The 17330-nt window shown below is 38.4% G+C and overlaps 1 protein-coding gene across 3 annotated transcripts in view; it reads right to left on the reverse strand.

Moving 5' to 3' along the window:
- Nucleotides 1–1464: 1464 nt before the first annotated feature.
- The window catches only part of SMS (spermine synthase), a 53868-nt gene continuing 38002 nt past the window's right edge, over nucleotides 1465–17330 (reverse strand). The window contains exons 10-12 of one of the 3 annotated variants that reach the window (XR_012040002.1): nucleotides 7564–7679; nucleotides 4235–4406; nucleotides 1465–3671 (exon numbers count right to left, since the gene is read on the reverse strand). Coding sequence is in view for 2 of the 3 variants with exons in the window: in XM_072848920.1 (XP_072705021.1) it covers nucleotides 4364–4406; nucleotides 7564–7679 (159 nt within the window). In the remaining variant the exon portion in view is untranslated. Of the gene's footprint in view, nucleotides 4407–7563; nucleotides 7680–16793; nucleotides 16984–17330 lie in introns of those variants that run through there. The other 2 variants (XM_072848920.1, XM_072848931.1) reach the window with 2 other exon arrangements.

A 17330-nucleotide genomic window follows, 5' to 3' on the forward strand; every position in this document is an offset into this window, starting at 1 on the left:
AGAACAAGCTAGGCAGTGTGAATGGCACTCCTTTTTTATATGTCCAGATGTGCTCCCCAAATCCCCACCACATCTGTTGTGCAGTCCTGTTTCTGGTTCCTCCTCCTGGCTCATTCCCCCAGTTCCTTCCCATCTTAACTGCTCCTGCATCCTTTCTTCCCTTGACGCTGCGCAGGAGTACTTGTCATCATGCTTCCAATTATGAAGTGCATTTCACCCTCTTCTTTCCTTCCTTTCTACTTTCTCCATTTCTACCTCTGAAGCTCAAGTTCACTAAAATGCACGACCACTGTATGACCTTCTTCACTTCACATCCCTCCACAGTTTCCATTCCACATTTCTAACTCCTTGCGTCCTAAAGCATCCCACATTTCAAAAAGGCACTTCTATGTTGCTCAACGCTATTATTTATCAGGCCTGCACTCACTTCCTTTGCTAATTCTCTCACTTGCTCTTTCAGCATCTCCTTTAATGACTCCAACTACTCCTTTTTTTTCTCTGTGGGCAAGGTTTGTCAACTTCCTCCTATTACTCTCAGGCAACATCATCTGCAGTCTCTTATTCCTAAATTAAAATAAGAAATTGAGTACTCTTCTTCTCACTTGTCCCCTCGCCTTGTTCCTTCCAGCAAGCTGTCAACGCCTCAAACTCTAAACAGTGAAAATAAAAAAGCAAGACATACCTACCTTCCCTGTTGTGCACGTAGGCGCTCTAAAATTACTCTTTATTCTACCCTCAAAGTCTGTATGTGACTTTCTTCCTCAAAAAGTTAAGCCTTCCTCATTCTTCTTCCCAACTACCAAGCCCTTTGCTATCACTGTACTTAGGACAGATGTAAATACTTCTCCTTTCCAGTTAGCTGGAATTTATGTAAATCTCTCTACAATCTTTTAGAAGTCACATTCTTCTTTCATCGTCTGACGTTATTAATCTTCCTGAATCACACCCCAGAGTAACTTCTTCAATGTGCCCATCCTGTTCACGCCCTTCTCCATCTTCCTTAAACCTCTGTGCTGAAGCTTGCATCATTCTTAATGTCTCACTTATTTCTCCTAAGCCTATCTTTTCTCTATGCCACACAATGTGTCACACTGCCACCCAAAGCCAACTTGCCACTGCAGCAGAAAAACTAAAACTTACGCTTACAGACCTCCAAAGAATTCACATCTACAGAAAATCAACTTTTTCTAGGCAAAGACCACTGAAGCCTCAAGTGATCCTCCCCATCACAAACGTCAATGTGTTGTTCCATACTGCAGAGTATCTTACCTGAGCATATATTATAGGGAAAATAACTTACTTTATTAATCTGAGACAGAAAAGATACTTAATAAAAGGACCATTAAGTACCTTTATGTTTGTTAGGTGACAAGGAAAAGAAAAAAGAGGTACAATGGTAAACATCATACCCATCAACTCTGTCATTTTAATACTGAATCCATGATGTATTTAACAATTCAAACACACAAGTAATAATAGTGTACCTTTATTTTAACACATACACTGCACTGATGCAGTAGATACAACGCCAGCAGTCTTCTCTTTGCACAAACTACTATCAATCAAGTTTTTAAATATTTAAATCACATTTCTAGGTGGAAGCAGCATTTAGTGCAAAGAATAATTAAGAAAACCCTAATGTTAACCGTATCTTGGGAACTGTTTGCATACACTAGTGCAGCAATCATAGCTATTTCCCAACTGGCCTTAAACATTAAAAACTGATCAGCTATAGCAGTTTGCATTTGAAAATTCTAACACAAAAAGACTTGTTTTCCTTTTTAAAAAAATCTACACTACAGCAACAAATAAATAAAGACTGACAGTGTGTATATATTTGCTCAGAATCAATTCAGCAACTTAAAAAATATAAAGTTCAGTGTTTGCTGAATTGCTTTATACTGCATCTATCACTTTAAAAAACCTACATTAAAAAAAGTTTAAAGAAAAAAATAATTCCTGCAACTCTCTTTATACTGTATCAGTTGAAAAGGAAAGATTTGCAAGCAATGCTGCCTCTCACCTATCAAGATAAAATTCAGGTCCCCTGGTCATTCCAGGAACCGATTACAGAACATCCCTGCACACCCAACATCTCTGTGCTCAGGCAGCCTTGTGCAGTGACGCTACAGAAAAGTGCTAGCCTTGGTACAGCAAGCCAGCAAGCATATTAAGTCATCTTCCAGTTCACAAGTTTCTTTGCTAAAAAACAACCACCCCCACTTGTGACTGATTTCTACATCTACCAAGCTCACTCAGGAACATATATGCTGTAAGCCCTGTCCCAGTGAATGCCTGTGTGCTTAATTTCACCTACATGAGTAATCACGCTAAGAATCAATGGGAATATTCATGCTTGCAAAGTATACACGTAACTGTTTATAGGACATCTGCATTCATTTGCAGCTATACAATATACTGATTGCAGTCCTGTATCATAAATGAAGGGTCACTACGAGGTTATAGGCAACAGTATAAGGTATTTTCTGGGATGTATGCAACAGAGCTAAAACACTCAGGGAAATGCAAGACACTTTTCTCTCCTCCTGTTTAGAGGGAGGCTCTGCTCTTTGGGAGTATTTAGGGATGCACAAGCTGTAGGCCATGGAAGAACTGTGCCCCATGTATATTAAACAACTCACATTAACTGCAATAATTTAAAACAGTAAGACTGAAGAATACTTCTATTGGCTCTCCAAACTGAAAGCATTTTAACAGCACAACTGTACAATACAAAAATAATTATATACCAAATGAAGAGCAAATTTTTGCAAGTTTTCCAATTCCACTCTGGAATTCTACATATACTGCTCAGATTTCATGAACAGTTTGCATGTGTGGGACAAAGTAAAATTCTTCTTTAAGTATGATGTAAGAATAGAGATCTTAGAAGTGCCTTTGTTTGTTTTGTTTTCATTAACAGTATCTTGGGGGGGGGGGGGGGGTGTCAACTCCCTCCAATAAAACTAAGAAAATATTGATACTAGGTGTTGAAGGAAAAAAACATCATTAGGGTTCAGGATTAGAGTGTTTAGGGAAATAGTGCACTTTTTATTCTATCTTGGAAACGTACAGAAATGCACAGAATGGTTATATCCTTCCTACCTCCTTTCAAGTGGGATCTTTTAAACACTGAAAGCAAAGTTTTAGTCAGTACATAGCACATTCTTACAAAAATATAACCTTTCAGACAACATGAGAAACAGTTAAAGAAAAATGATTTTATCTTTCAGAACAAAACTACAATGCAACCTAGCTTCCACTGATTTTTACACTGCAAGTGAATCTAATTCAGCAAGAGCCCCACACAACATGGTCAATCTGCAGCAATATGACCAGGACTGACCCTACTAAGTATACATACTTGCCTCAAAACATTCAGTACTGGTGCACATGAATCCAGATCACACCCACCTTTCTTTGCCGGCTAAAAGGGACCCTTCCTTCTTCAAGAACCTAGTGCTTCCCATAAGGTTGAGGAGTGTATGCCCACAAGAACCTCATTACACTCAATTTCTTGCACTATGGTGGGATGGAAAACCAGCTTTAATTTTCATGCTGACAGAGTTCAAAGTGCCTCTAACCTACTGTTAAATCCATATCAAAGTCCAAATAATCAATATGGCAGCAGCTAAAGAATTCCATGAGGTGAAAGGTCAAAGATTCTTCTCCTGCAGAAGAGATTACAGCAATGATGAATGAAACTAGAGTGAATAAACAAAATTTAAGACGACTAGCTTTCTTCCCTTTGCAATGAAGGATTTAGGGTATCCTTTCAGAATATTTTTTCCTTTTTCCTCTTTTTTACTTTTTTTTTTTGCAGTTATGCCCTTTTTCTCTCTATATGGAAGCACCGCGGTGTTCATTTAAAAAAAAAAAAAAGAGTTCAAACAAAAACCCCTCCATCCTTAAAAAGCACCACAGAAAAAAAATCTGGTGGAAAAACAAACAAACAAACAAAAGAACCCCCAAAACAAACTCCATGGACCACCCTTCAGGGATGAAATGCTAAAGATGTCTTTTTTAATCAATCAGTTTGTGAAGATCTGCAAAAAAATAAAAAAGGATCACATTCTAAAGGTTCAGTGCATTCAGCAGCTATATAGCTTTGCTGCTTATTCATCTTTAAGTTGACTTTCAAAAATAACACCCTAGCTCATCAAAATATACATTTTCCATTTGCTTTTAAATTAAAATAATAATAAAAAACATTCAAAGAATTCACAATCAATACCATGACTAAGTTTCAGGATCATCTACAGCATATAATTTAAAGGTTCAAGATGCCAATATGCAGCACATGGCAGGCCTATATGCTCCATGCAGCATGTACATTTAGGATAATCTCAAATAATCTTGATGTTCAGATGCCAGTTTGTTTCTTCCAAATAGTGTAGAATACCCATCTGGAGAAAATAAGCAGTTAAGGAGGAAAAAAAAAAAAGCAAAGTTTGTAGTACATGGTTAAAATGGAAGTAGTTCTTTTCACTTATATTTCAATTCTGAAAACTTCTGGTAGCTCATACAGGTGGGGTAGGTAAAAATCTCAAAAGTGAAATCTCCCTGGGTCTTCTTTTTGACTCAGCAGTTCAAAAGAGCATCCCATTCCCACTGAAACTGAAATCCTTTGCAAACCCATGTTTTCCAATTCCTGCTGCAGACTTCCAGGTGGTGCATTTTTTTGTATTGCAACCACTGAACAAACTACAGAAGTACTTTGGGAAGAGTGATCAAAACTTCAATCAGGAGTTCACCAAGTTGGGATCCCTCTTGCTCATCTTCTCAATTGTAAAGTAGCAAGCTTGAATAGGAAAGAGACATCCAGCTACCTAATTTGTGAATCCCCAACGCAGACACAATCAGACACAAAATTAATACTGAGATGTTCAGTAGCTGAACGCTAGGTGTCCAGGTAAAGGGGCAAAGATTTTACTGGGCAAAGATTTAAATGTCTACTGCCTCAACAGGCGTTCTGTTTAACACTCACCTAACAGATGCATCTAAATTTTGCCTAGGCTTTTTCTCCAAAAGCTTCTGTGGTGTTTGCCTTAGGTACCTAAACGCTTTTCAGAAAGCAGACATTTATGTTGCCCAGACTGAGCTAGAAGCAAATACAGAGCAACTGGCAGCTGTATCAGCGCTCTTTTTGCTGTTCCACTGGGGGGAGATAGACCCGCTTCAGCAGAGCCATATAGAAGCTACACCCAAACCACAGTTCTCTGAGGTACCCCTGGCAGGACAGACAGCTGATCCTCAAGAGCTCTCGTGTGCCCAGCATGGCAAGAGAGAGGTCAGAGCTATGTAATTCCACCTGCTTCCGAAGAAGCAGATGGGAGGATAAGACATGAACACCATCTTTTTTTAGAGCTACAGCAACAGCTGCTGAGTAAGGTGTAGATTTCTGGGATTTATAACTTAGCAAAACCACATAAAGATATATGCTCTTCTCTTTACACAGCGAGGTCACACATGCTCCAGATTGGAGCCTCCATGTTCACCGTAAGGTCCTGGTGGAGACCTCAGAGACACGTATGATTTCCTTAAAATAGAGAGCTGGCGTTTATGTCAACAGCTACTAGAATTTCAGATGACCCCCACAGCAACACTGGTAAACCCCAGAATTTCGAGTAACAATTACACACAACAACAATTCTTGAAGTAGGCAAAACAAGTAACAATAAAAAGCGATAAGGCAGCTTAGTACTTTGGCTGCATCCAGGTACCCATGCAGGTAACTTCTAGTCAGATTACACAATGAGCATTTGTGTAAGTGAAAAGATTTGTTCAATGGCTCAAGAGATTTCAGGCACTTAAATGAATGTCACAAATGCGCCACATTCTTCAGAAATAAATAAAACCCTAATATTTGATTACTTGTCACAATTCTACTGTAAACTATCACGTCTCTCAGTCATCTGTAAACAACATTTAGGTATAACCTTCTTCAGATACATACTCCTATTTGGAAATCTAAGTTTCATGAAAGGCTATAACCTGTACCTGAAATGCAGGTAAAGGGCTATCAGAAGTCCAAGCCCAAATTAAAATTTAGAGTATTTACTTTGGGCTAATCTGAAGTCATCAAGATGACTTCTCCTTTAACATTCCTGTACCTATACCATTATATAATTGATAATTCATTCAGAAAAAGCAAACTAATAATGCCTGCCCCATTTCTCTAAGAACTGTTCACTTTCAAGCTCCGTGATGCCTATTTAATGGCCAGTTTTAATAAATTTATTGCCAAAAATGTTTCATATCTGTTAGCTTACTAGAAACATTTCAATGTATTTTTCAAAGGAATGAAGTAGCATTTGCTACTCAATTCATTTAGAAACATTTTGCATACTTCCAAATAAACAATGCAATAAGTACTTGGAAGACTTTCTGAGGATGCATACTTCAAATCACATACATATTGCATTAAGGCCTGGCAGTTGTAAAGGCAAAAACAACCACTTTCTCTGAAACTGTAAGCTACAAGGGCAAATATCTTCATATCCTCTTTCACTCTTTTTTGTCTTGAAAACGTTAAGATCAAATCTGAGTTTCACTGGAGAGCTGACAATAATGAGAAACAGGAGGAGCTTGTTACAGTCAGTATGGAGTCCAGAAGAGCAGGCTACGGCATGAAACAATATCAAGATTAGAGACAGAGAAGGAAGGCAAAATGAACACAGAGAACAGAAGAAAGGCTGTGGCAGAGTCTCACAGGCTTAACATATTATGAATAAGCAGATCCTGGAAAGATCTCTCCTGTCAAGAGAGGGACAGCCACAGCAGCATTTCCCTGCAGAAACATTTCCTGGGAGATCACACAAAAGTAGTAAACGCTCAAGGCAAATGCAGCCAGCAGAACCACCCTATAGCAGATCAAAATGCCCCTCTAGAGCTAAGGGCTTGAAGCCAAAACTTCTAGCTCCTTGAGTAACTTGCCTGCCACCCACAAAATGAAGAAATTCTGAAGGACTATTTTTAGGAATGAGATGTTGCCAAGAAATGTGTATACCCCTCCACTTGGAATATTTTTTCCAGTAACACTAACTAGTAATGATTGTTAGGAATCACTTTTTTTTTTCCCCATTAAAAGTCCAGTCTGAGCTGTATGTTCAAGAATAGATCTATCAGAGAATATCTAAAGATCTGGATCATGCTAATCTGTGTGAAGTTAGTTTGGTGTTTGTTTTTTTTTTGTGAAAGGAAAAAAGAAAAAGAAGATACAGCCTTGCCAGAACTCCCAGGCAGCATTACCCTCATCATACAATTTATCCTACATTGCATAAACAAGACACTTGGAAACACTCAAAAACATTAACAAAAACATAACCTGATCTTAAAAGGTGCTGATCATTTCACCAGCTGTGAATGTATGGCACCTTTAAAAAATAATTCCTGCAATTATCCTCAAAATAAAACTCCAGTAGTTCATTTAATATGAAAAAACATTAATAGTGTTTAAATTAGAACTGCCTTCTTGCACTTGAGTTCATTACCTCCAAGCAATCTAGACTTGCTTGATTTATTAATATACACTCTCCACTCGTTTTCAGTCTTTAAGGATACAATTCCATGTAGGAGGGAACGCACACAGTTTCTTTTGAAAACTCCACAGGACAATAAAGCCTGCTAAGCTGTTCTTCATATAGAGTCAAGGCATCAGTCAGATTGATACAGTTTCCCTGAAGAAAAAAAGAAAAGTCCCAGTTACAATCAATCAAATAAGCAAAACTGCAGATGAATATATACATTTTGACATTAATGCAAGGCTCCCACATACTTCAGAACCAGATACGTGCTGTTGTTAATATTTAATATTTACAAGGCAAATACCGAACAGCTTGTCTTCATTCTGCCTACAGCAAACAACAATTTGTATCTTTTCAAGAAAGGGTAAGTGTGGGGGGATTATCTATCTTCTCATTAGCAGAAGCAACCATTACATTAGAGCTTCCAGTTAAAACAGACCACCATGTGTTGTTTACCTATAACATCTACTCAATAATCATTTTCTTTATGATTGCTTAAATATATTAGTAAACAGTATTACAACATCCAGATTTTCTCAATTATATAACACTGCCTAGGTCTTACAACGTTTAAATGCACTATAAAAAAAACCAACAACCCTATAACCTATTCATCTTAAACAGATTCTTCCACAGAGCAATATGACACAATAAATCAGATTATACAGAAGTTCTGTGGCTGCAGGCTACATTGTCTTGAGTTTCTGTGTATCATGCTTCTGAAAAGGAAGGGATTCCTATGGTACTTCTTTTTCTTGGACCTGTGTCCTATCTAAGAATATTAGTAGTATCCTTTTCTGAACAAAAGAAAAATCAGTGCTTATATGATTTTTCTCTAACACTGCAACTATTAAATATCAGACACAATGACTTCACAGCATTCCTTCCCAGAAAAAAAAATATCCAAATGAATAATTCTTGGAATCAAGGATTACAAATTGTGAGGAATTTAAAACAAAAAAACAAGCCATAACACAAAACCAAAACAACTCCTAATTACAAGCACAACCTTGTCCAAAGCTAAGTATTAACAAGCAGAGGTTACTGCAACATATACCTGGGATGCCCATATAGAGAATGCTCTAATTAGAAAAGTGACTATCCCTATCCATAATGGGTTTGAAGATTTTGAAGATTTAGTGATAACACTGAGCCCATAGAACACCAGACTGAACAAACACAAAACTACTCAAAGCAATAAGTCAGTTGTGCAAGTTTAATTAAAAAAACCCTTCTTGTCAAGTTTCTTGCCTTTCTTGCCTACGTAACTGAGTAGACTAGCTGATACTTTACAGCCTTAAATACAATGATCGTAAGAAGAGTGTGGCAAATACAAGTTATCTGGACACTAATTTAAAATGGAGTAGAGTTGAATATAGTCACCGCTGCATGGTCTACAAATTAATCAGCTTTTTTTTCCAGGTACAAGATGCTGAATAAAGACCCACCACATACGAATGCACTGTTGCTGTGGCACTGCATAGAGACAAGCCATTCTGTGATTCTGGTCTAGAGGGAGATGTTGTTAATGGTCCTTAGCACACTGTCAGCCAGATGAATTGATTTGTGGTCTTCTACCTCCACCACTTTCACGAGGAACCTTCAGCTCTACCTACAGGCCCCAAACATGATGCACAACCACGCTGCACACTACACATGAACAGCAAGTTATATGATGACGATGAATGTACACTGACCACACAGCATGTGCATATCTGGTCATATGAGGGGCAGGATGAGATCTTCAGGAGACATGTGTCCCCATCCTTCCCTAATGGTTGGGTTTACTAGCTTATAGTATAAATGCCTTTTACCTTGACCTAGCACAAAGCCCACTTTCTTTTTCTGATTTCTAATCAGTAGAAACAGAAGCATTAACTAGAATTTCTCCAGAGTTACTTTCAACATAAAACTCCTCAGCTTTCCCACACATTTTACCACTTCTAGTGAAGGAACAACATTTACCACAGAAGACAAAAGACAACAAAAAAGGGAACTTTCAGTTAATGAATACACAGTTCCTAGTAACCTAGCATACAAGCCAAAGTCCCACCAAATGATGGCAAGAGACCCGAGGCACAAAAGTTTGCTATTTATCTCAGATCACAAGATCATTAGTCTTGATGTTATGAGGATATGCATTGGACAGAAAAAGGTCTAGTTAAATCAAAAAAATAAGGGAAGAAACAGTCATTTACTAATATAGCCAGCTTCCTGGTTTCTAGAGGACTCTTTCTGTTCATGACTGGACAGGCCAAAAGCCTTCCAGTGTAAGTACTTCCAAGCAGAATACTGGTTTTGATCTTTAAAAGCCCTGAACTTTGCAAGACAGACAAGAACAAGAAAGCCTAAAGCAACAGCCTCCACCTATGGAAAGGCAGTATCTTCACTCTGCTCTGGATGACTTCTGGAAATGTTTGCGCACATGCACACACACACATAATTTGGGTTTTTTTTTTTTCCAATTACTGAATGAGGTGTATCTTGCCCCTTCCTGCCCTTAGATAACGTGTGTAACTCGCATCTGACTGAAAGAATGCAGATGGTTCAACTAAGAAAAAAGAGCCAGATCTAATTAAAAACTATAGCTCTCTTACAGTCACAGCTTATTCAATATTTTAAGACCTCTAACTTGAAATGAAGGTCAAGTTTATTCAATACTTCCAAAATGTCTGCATTACCTGTGTTTCACACGTGTATTGCTCTGCTAACACATTGTGAAGCTTTTAACTCCAACAGAACGGCCTTTAAGAAAGCTGCATTTTACTGTTTAACTTCTGCTTTTCAGTGCTCCCAGATTTTTAAAAATGGCCTTAAAATAATTAAGTGCACACAGACATAACAAAGTTAATTTTCACAAAGCAAGGAACTAAGGTGAGTTTGACCAACAAATACTACCTGTGCTCTTAAAAAGAACGTACAACAGGCAGAGGCCAAAACAAGCAGAGATCTTATTTGAAATCAGTATGTCTAAACAGCTCCATCTACATTGTTTTTCCCATGTAACATCAGATGATAACTAGAAACAAAGTGTATAATGCACATTCTGACTTTGAGATTTAAACTATTTTTTCTATTTCTTTTTATTGGTAGGATTTCTTTTCACAATGTATTTAAATCATTTCTATTTCCAGAAGAAGTGAAAAGAGATTTCATCCTACTGTTCTTCCTCTGAATTTTTTGCATCATGATAAATGAATTTTTTGCATCGTGCTCAAGTTTTCACAAGTGGAAAAGAAAACCTCAACTTAAAAAAATCTTTTTAAGCATCATAGCATCTTTTAAAAAAAATCATATTATTCAAAGCTCTCTTTCAAAAGAACTTGCATAAAACGTGTTTGATTATCATTTTGATCATATTCCATGAACAAACGTGTACTTGTTTATTTCGTAAAGGAAGATGGCATGCTTTATATTGCATATATCATATTTGGTTTTGGGTATCAGAAAACAAGAGAGGTTTGTAGAAAGGTAAGAGATGAACACTAACTGAGCCCAACAGCACAAAGCACAACAATGAACAGACTACTGTAGTACTCGTTTAGTAACCTGTTATTATCCAGGGGACTGTAGCAGTTATTTGGTTCAGCCACCCTTTACCAAACATATAATTTTGTTTCAACATCAGACTGAACGCAAAAGAAAACTAAAAAACAACCTGTGTGTGTAATTTGAGTCATAAATAGAAAACACTGCTAGGTAATTTATGGAGCATACCACTGTTACAGAGGAAGTTTAATAGGATACACAATGAGATAAAAGTATCCACAGTTTCCCAGCCTGTTGCTTCAGCATTTCATCCTTTCTCCCTTCTCCAGCAACAGACAAATCACTGCAGACAGTGTGGAAAACAAATTACAGGAACAATGAAACATGCCAATAAGCAATTTTTACTTTTCAAACCCACAACTCCCCAATCTCCAAATCAAGATCTTACCTAAAAGTTCAGACATCCCCCTTGGCTGTTCTATTAACCTCTCCTTCTAGAGACACACCACAGGATTTTATAGTTCTGCACCGTTACAATTTTTTTGTAATTATTTGGCTTTACTCGACAAAAGGCTAAGAATTCCAAAAATCAAATCTACAAAACTTAGATGAACTTGTTTCAACAAAGAGAAAAGTTATTGAAAAAATCACTATTATTAACACCTTTCTGTAATAAGTGACCAGCTTTATCAGCTAAGACTACAGTGTGGATAACAATGTCAATCACACTTAGATGTTCTTGTATCACTAAAACATGACACAGGGAATCAAGGCTGGAATGCAATACAGTGATGAGTCTAATAACCTGTGTTCATTTTAACTCCCCCCACCTAATGAAAATAGTTATGTAGTAGAGCAATACATTTTTTGTTCTGAACAGCCACCATAAACACCATAAACAATAACTAATATTGAACAGTGTTTAACAAGGTTTAAAGCTGATGACTTACCAATTAATTATACTTTTTCAAAGGGAAATAAGGAAAATCAGACTTTCTTTTTTCTCTCACACTGTTCAGTCAATTTTCAACATATACAAAAACCCTACCAAACTCCTCTGCCCACCCCCACCCCCCTTACTTAATCTTTGTTCCATGTCAAACAATTTGACAGGTAAGAAATGGGGGAATGCTGAAAATTTTTTTCTCCTTAACAAGCATCTCTCTGATACTAAAGTATTTGAGGTAGTTTTAAACTTTGAGGTTAACTGATCTGTATTTGTAAGACCTCCTTTAAGACTGACGATTCCTGAACTGTTTCACAGCCTTTGCATTCTGAGTCTGCTCAGTACTTGCACACACTTCGACAGCTCATGCCTTGTCTCCCAACACCAATTCTTCTGGGCTTTCATAAGGCATACATTCTGTAGTTCCACAGGTTTATTTTTCGGGTTTCTACAGCACAATGTACAACAAATTCAAATAATAAATACAGTTCCAGGCAGACAATTAAAAAAACCCATTCTTTAAAATAAGTAGTAAAAAAAATAATTTGTTTAAATGAACCCTGTAAGTTCCAGCTAACTTTACCCACCTATAAAGGGGATGTGTCCATCAACTGGTTATAGGCTGAATTTAGGCCACTATGCTTCCTCCAACCTTAGAAAGTAAACTAGTGACTTGAAAGCAGATGGAAGGGTCCCTTTCCATACTTGCCCATTTCTGACACACGTCATTCTTACATGTCTTTCCCTGCATGTCATTGCTACTGGACATCATTGTCTGTGACAGTATACTAGAGAAGTTTAATTTTTATTTTTAATTTAACATGGTTTTCTAGTTTTATTTTGTAATGACAAGTGCTGGAGTTCAACATGGCCAAGGTTGGGTTTTGTTTCCTTCCTCAATTCAGAGTGACTAAGAAGCAAGGAGATACATAGAGCAGGAAACACCTAGCATCAAGGCTAGGTTTGAGTTTTGGGTGACAGGGATGGCTTTTAAGGAGATAATGGAGGCAAACCTGACTGAAAGTATCTCTACTGGCCAAATGATCAATTAATTTAAAACTAAACACTAAGTAACACAAGGAAATGAAATGTTTGTCCTTAAAGACTCCTAAACTGCCAAGAAATCATACAGGCTCACACAGGACATGCATCCATTCTTCCAGCCTCCTTTCACGTTGCAGTCAAGGAGAACCCTGCTCTCTCTTTGGAAGTGCTAATTAGAAAACCCACACAGCAGCCAAAAAAAGGAGTGTAACTATGGAGCAACATCACGGTGGTCTGGACATTTAGAGGGCAGGGCCACGCTGTATTAGAGAGTGGCCAGGAAGCAACAGCTTGGTGAAGGGCCGCATACGCATGTGGGAGACATCTGATCCCTTGCACCAGTGGTTAGTGCTGTTTACTGGAACCCAAACCTATGAATGGTCTGAGATGGTTTCTGTCCTGCCTGGGTTGCATGATCCAGACTAGGAAGGAGCAAATTCCTGTTCAGAGGTATTTTTAAAGGTTCCACTTCATAAACAGGCTGAAAATGATAGCCTGCTCAACCTCAAAGGATTAGATCAGTAGAGCAAAAACTTAGCACAGAAAAAGGCATTTTCCTAGCTACATGTAATCCACTGACACACAGAGACAACCTTACAATCAGTCTTTGCATCTTACAGAGCATAGTTTCACAGCTGTTGGGACAATCCTCACACGCTACTTGGAAGGCCCAGGATGGTGACTGTTCAGAAAAAAAACACAAACATATCACACTAGTATCTACAAGTACACATACTCCACTGAAGTTGAAGAAAATCACTTGGGCAATCTAAAAATCATACTGGCTTTTAGAAGGTCCAATAGCATAAAAATACTTAACGTGCTCAGAAACAAGTCACTGGGAAGGTCCATCAGCAATGAAACCAGGCCTCGGGATATGCCAAGTTCTTACATCCTCACTGACTTCCACTTCTCTCCCCTGTGATAGTTGGGAACCTGCACCTGTAACTGGCTCCCCTTGGAGAAGGCAACATTGAGCACCTCACAGATCCAGACCCATATTATATCACTAGATGCTTCAAAGCGCCCGCTTCAGAATGAGAAGGAAGAAGAGAAATATAGCAAGCCATATGACCCTTAAGCATCAGAGTAGTGGGATTATGGTCAATAATAAGTTTTTGCAAACAAGCCTCAAGTCATAAACTTACAGACAGGCCTGCAAGTTCTGCAGGCTAAGGGCCCTAAAGCTCACCTCTCTCTGTCTAGGTCCTATCTAGGCTGCAAGACTCTCAATATGGATGATGCAGCTAAAAAAAAGCAAGGACGTGAAAATCAAGGTTGCTACTTGTACAAGTAAGTTTTTGTTCTCATTGTGATTACTATTTGTGGATGCATAGAGCAAGCATGGAGGTGTTTCCCCCCCCCGCCCCCCCGATATACTTAAGCACAGACTTACAGCAGCAGAGAATGAGATCCATAAACTGCCCTTTCTATCTTTCCAGAGCTGAAATAAGCAAAAAGTCCCTCCTTCATCCTAAAATTGGCCTCATATGTTCCTGCATCCCCTAGGAATACGAATAAATAGTCTGAAAAACCTTTCACAGGCAGAATCTCTCTATAAATGTTAATAAACTGCTAGGCAATATTAGTTATCAGTCTCCACCTAGTGGTGAAAGGATATTCTGCATTAGCATTTGGAGACTGCTTTGAGGATCACCATGGCATCCCGAGGGAACAACCACGTGTGTTGGAGTAGCATGCCAAAAAAAATTCTTTTGTTAATCTCAGATGAATTTTATCTATCTAGAGTTAAACAGCTCTAGACCCTGCCTGTTGACAATTCATGTGCTGAAGAGAACATTTTCCAAAACTTGTGCAGAGCTCAATGAAGAGGTGATGAGCATTTCCATTTATTTTTCCCAGCAGTGGCATTTAGAGAGTCAGGCAGCAATACAGGATGTGAAAGGCTGGCACTCTGTGGACAGAATTCCACTTCTGGGTAAAGCATTTCTTGAGCATTGAAATAAATTACGTTCTAACAAGATGCACAAGGCACCCCTGCAAGCAGAACTACCAGAAGACAGGCTACAGACTACAGAGGACAGAAGTTTCTAACGTTAGTACAACATAACGCCAAGGTAGAAGCAGCAACTATAGCTACTGGCCAGCAGCCAACAGGACAATGACCCTTTTGCAGCATCTTTCCTATGAGACATTTCCTCATCATAGCAAAGGTCAGGCTCTAACAAATAGATGGACATTGCCCCAGTTGCTTTTCTTGATGATATTTAACATATTTTGTGTTTTAGAGAACCAAAATGCACTTCAAGAAAGCTGGGGGGGCAGGGGGTGGGCAGGGCAGGGCACGCCACACAAAGTCCTGGATTTTAAAAACACAACTGCCTTAAAAGGCATGTGATTCCCTCAGCAAGTAAAGTACAGCCTGCTACCTAAGATAAGCATCCCAGAAGTAGACGGAATAGAAGTAACTTAAATTTCCAACGTTAATACACCAACCCAAAAATCCCTGGCATTTAACAGCTAACACATCAGAGAGTTCAAAACCATTTATGAGTTCCCAGTGTGTGACTAAGCTCAGCTACCAAAGTTGGTAGTGGTCATGTATGAACTTCTGTCCATAGTCTAACCCAATCCTTTGGATATCCAGCTTCAACTAGTTTAATTCAAAACCTAATTTAAAGAATGTTATAGACAGCTGTTTTTATTTAAAGCACCCCTAAAAGTTTGTTCTTCCTATCAGAAGATCAGACTACTGAGTTTTCTGAGAGTTTTTCTGTTTGTTTTTGTTTTTAAATCAGGCCCAACTGGGAAGAGGCTACAAGGACCATCAAATGGGCTGGGTAGTGTATCAGTAGATGTATCAAAAGCTCTGATAGCTGTTTGCCCCAATGTTAATTTTCCTTTTTTCAACACCCCCAGGAAGACTAAGTTGCCAGAGTACACTGCTTCTATACTCCAGCCCTTTCACTGGCTACCAGTTAGCCACAAGTCCAAATTCAAGCCACTTCAATTTTAATATTGTTTCTTTCCCATCCTACCATGTCCCAGCTCGTTGCTTTGGGACTATTGCACAGTTTCACAACAGCTTAAACCCACCAGGGCCAGTTCAGAACTGCCATCCTTTCTTCCTGTGCAAGCAGAGATGCTGGAGAGCAGAGTTATCTCCTCTCATCAGGACAGGACAGGCAGCAGGGCTGCACCAGTCTCAACCTCTGTTGGTTTCAGCTCCCCAGTACCCTGGCTGCAGCACAGCCATCACTCCAGCTTTCAGCACAAGCTTCTTCCCACAGTCCTTCTGCAAAGTCCGACAGACACCTGTCCACAGACATACATTTATAGACGTTCTAATAAAGTCAGCTACATACGTTCTAATAAAGTCAGCTAGTCTGACTGTGTATGTTACAAGTATGACAACTGCAACACAAATGCTTGGTCTGTCCAAAAGATGTAGCGTCCTTTCAATATCAAAGTCTGTCACAAATATTTACACTATTAACAGAATAGAAAAGCCATTAAGATTTACAGTGTGATACAACCATATTAGTCATATCTTACAGTTCAACCACAAGATAATTATCTTGCCCATACAACCACAGTATTTTGAAATAAAGCAGCACATTAAAGTTGCCAAAAACCTCATTCTACGAGTTTTGCATTTCTTTATAAACCTGTCCAATATTACAGTAAACCAGCTCCTTTACACACCTCAGAAACTCTACGCTGATAGGAATAGAGTTCAAAATGCATAATTTTAGCTAGGTTATTTCAGAGCTTAACAAGATTATTTCAAAATGCTGTACCTAGATGCTCCACACATCAGAAGACTAGTTAAGGTACGGGCATGAAAAAAGAAATACAACTTCAGAGACTTATACTTCACTCAACCATCTGCTGGGTCTTGTCACGTTTTTGTACAACTGCACACAGTTTTGTGGTATTCCGAATTCAGGATTACATACAGAAAGTATCTTCAGATGAAAGCTGTACCACCGTTATATTATCCATGAGGTGGCTATACTGTAGCAAGTATACAAATCTTAAATTATTTATTTTTAAATAGAGTTGCATTAAAAACTTCATACACAAGGACAAAATCTTATTTATGACTATATAAAATACTTCACAAAATGCCAAGCATCGTAACAAACATATTAAAATGTTCAAAATCCATTTTGTAGAAGCCAAACCAGTGACTTGCATTAGGAGTGGATAGCAAGCAAAAAGAGTATTTACTCCCAAATGACTAATTTTCTCATCCCATTGCACCTATGTCAAATTCTTACACTTTTATGGATGACAAATTTTCATGTCTTACACTCTACAACTGGAGACATTAGCTTAAAAAGCATGTATCTGTTTATAAA

Source organism: Ciconia boyciana, chromosome 1, assembly GCF_034638445.1.
Source record: "Ciconia boyciana chromosome 1, ASM3463844v1, whole genome shotgun sequence".
NCBI classification, from domain to species: domain Eukaryota; kingdom Metazoa; phylum Chordata; class Aves; order Ciconiiformes; family Ciconiidae; genus Ciconia; species Ciconia boyciana.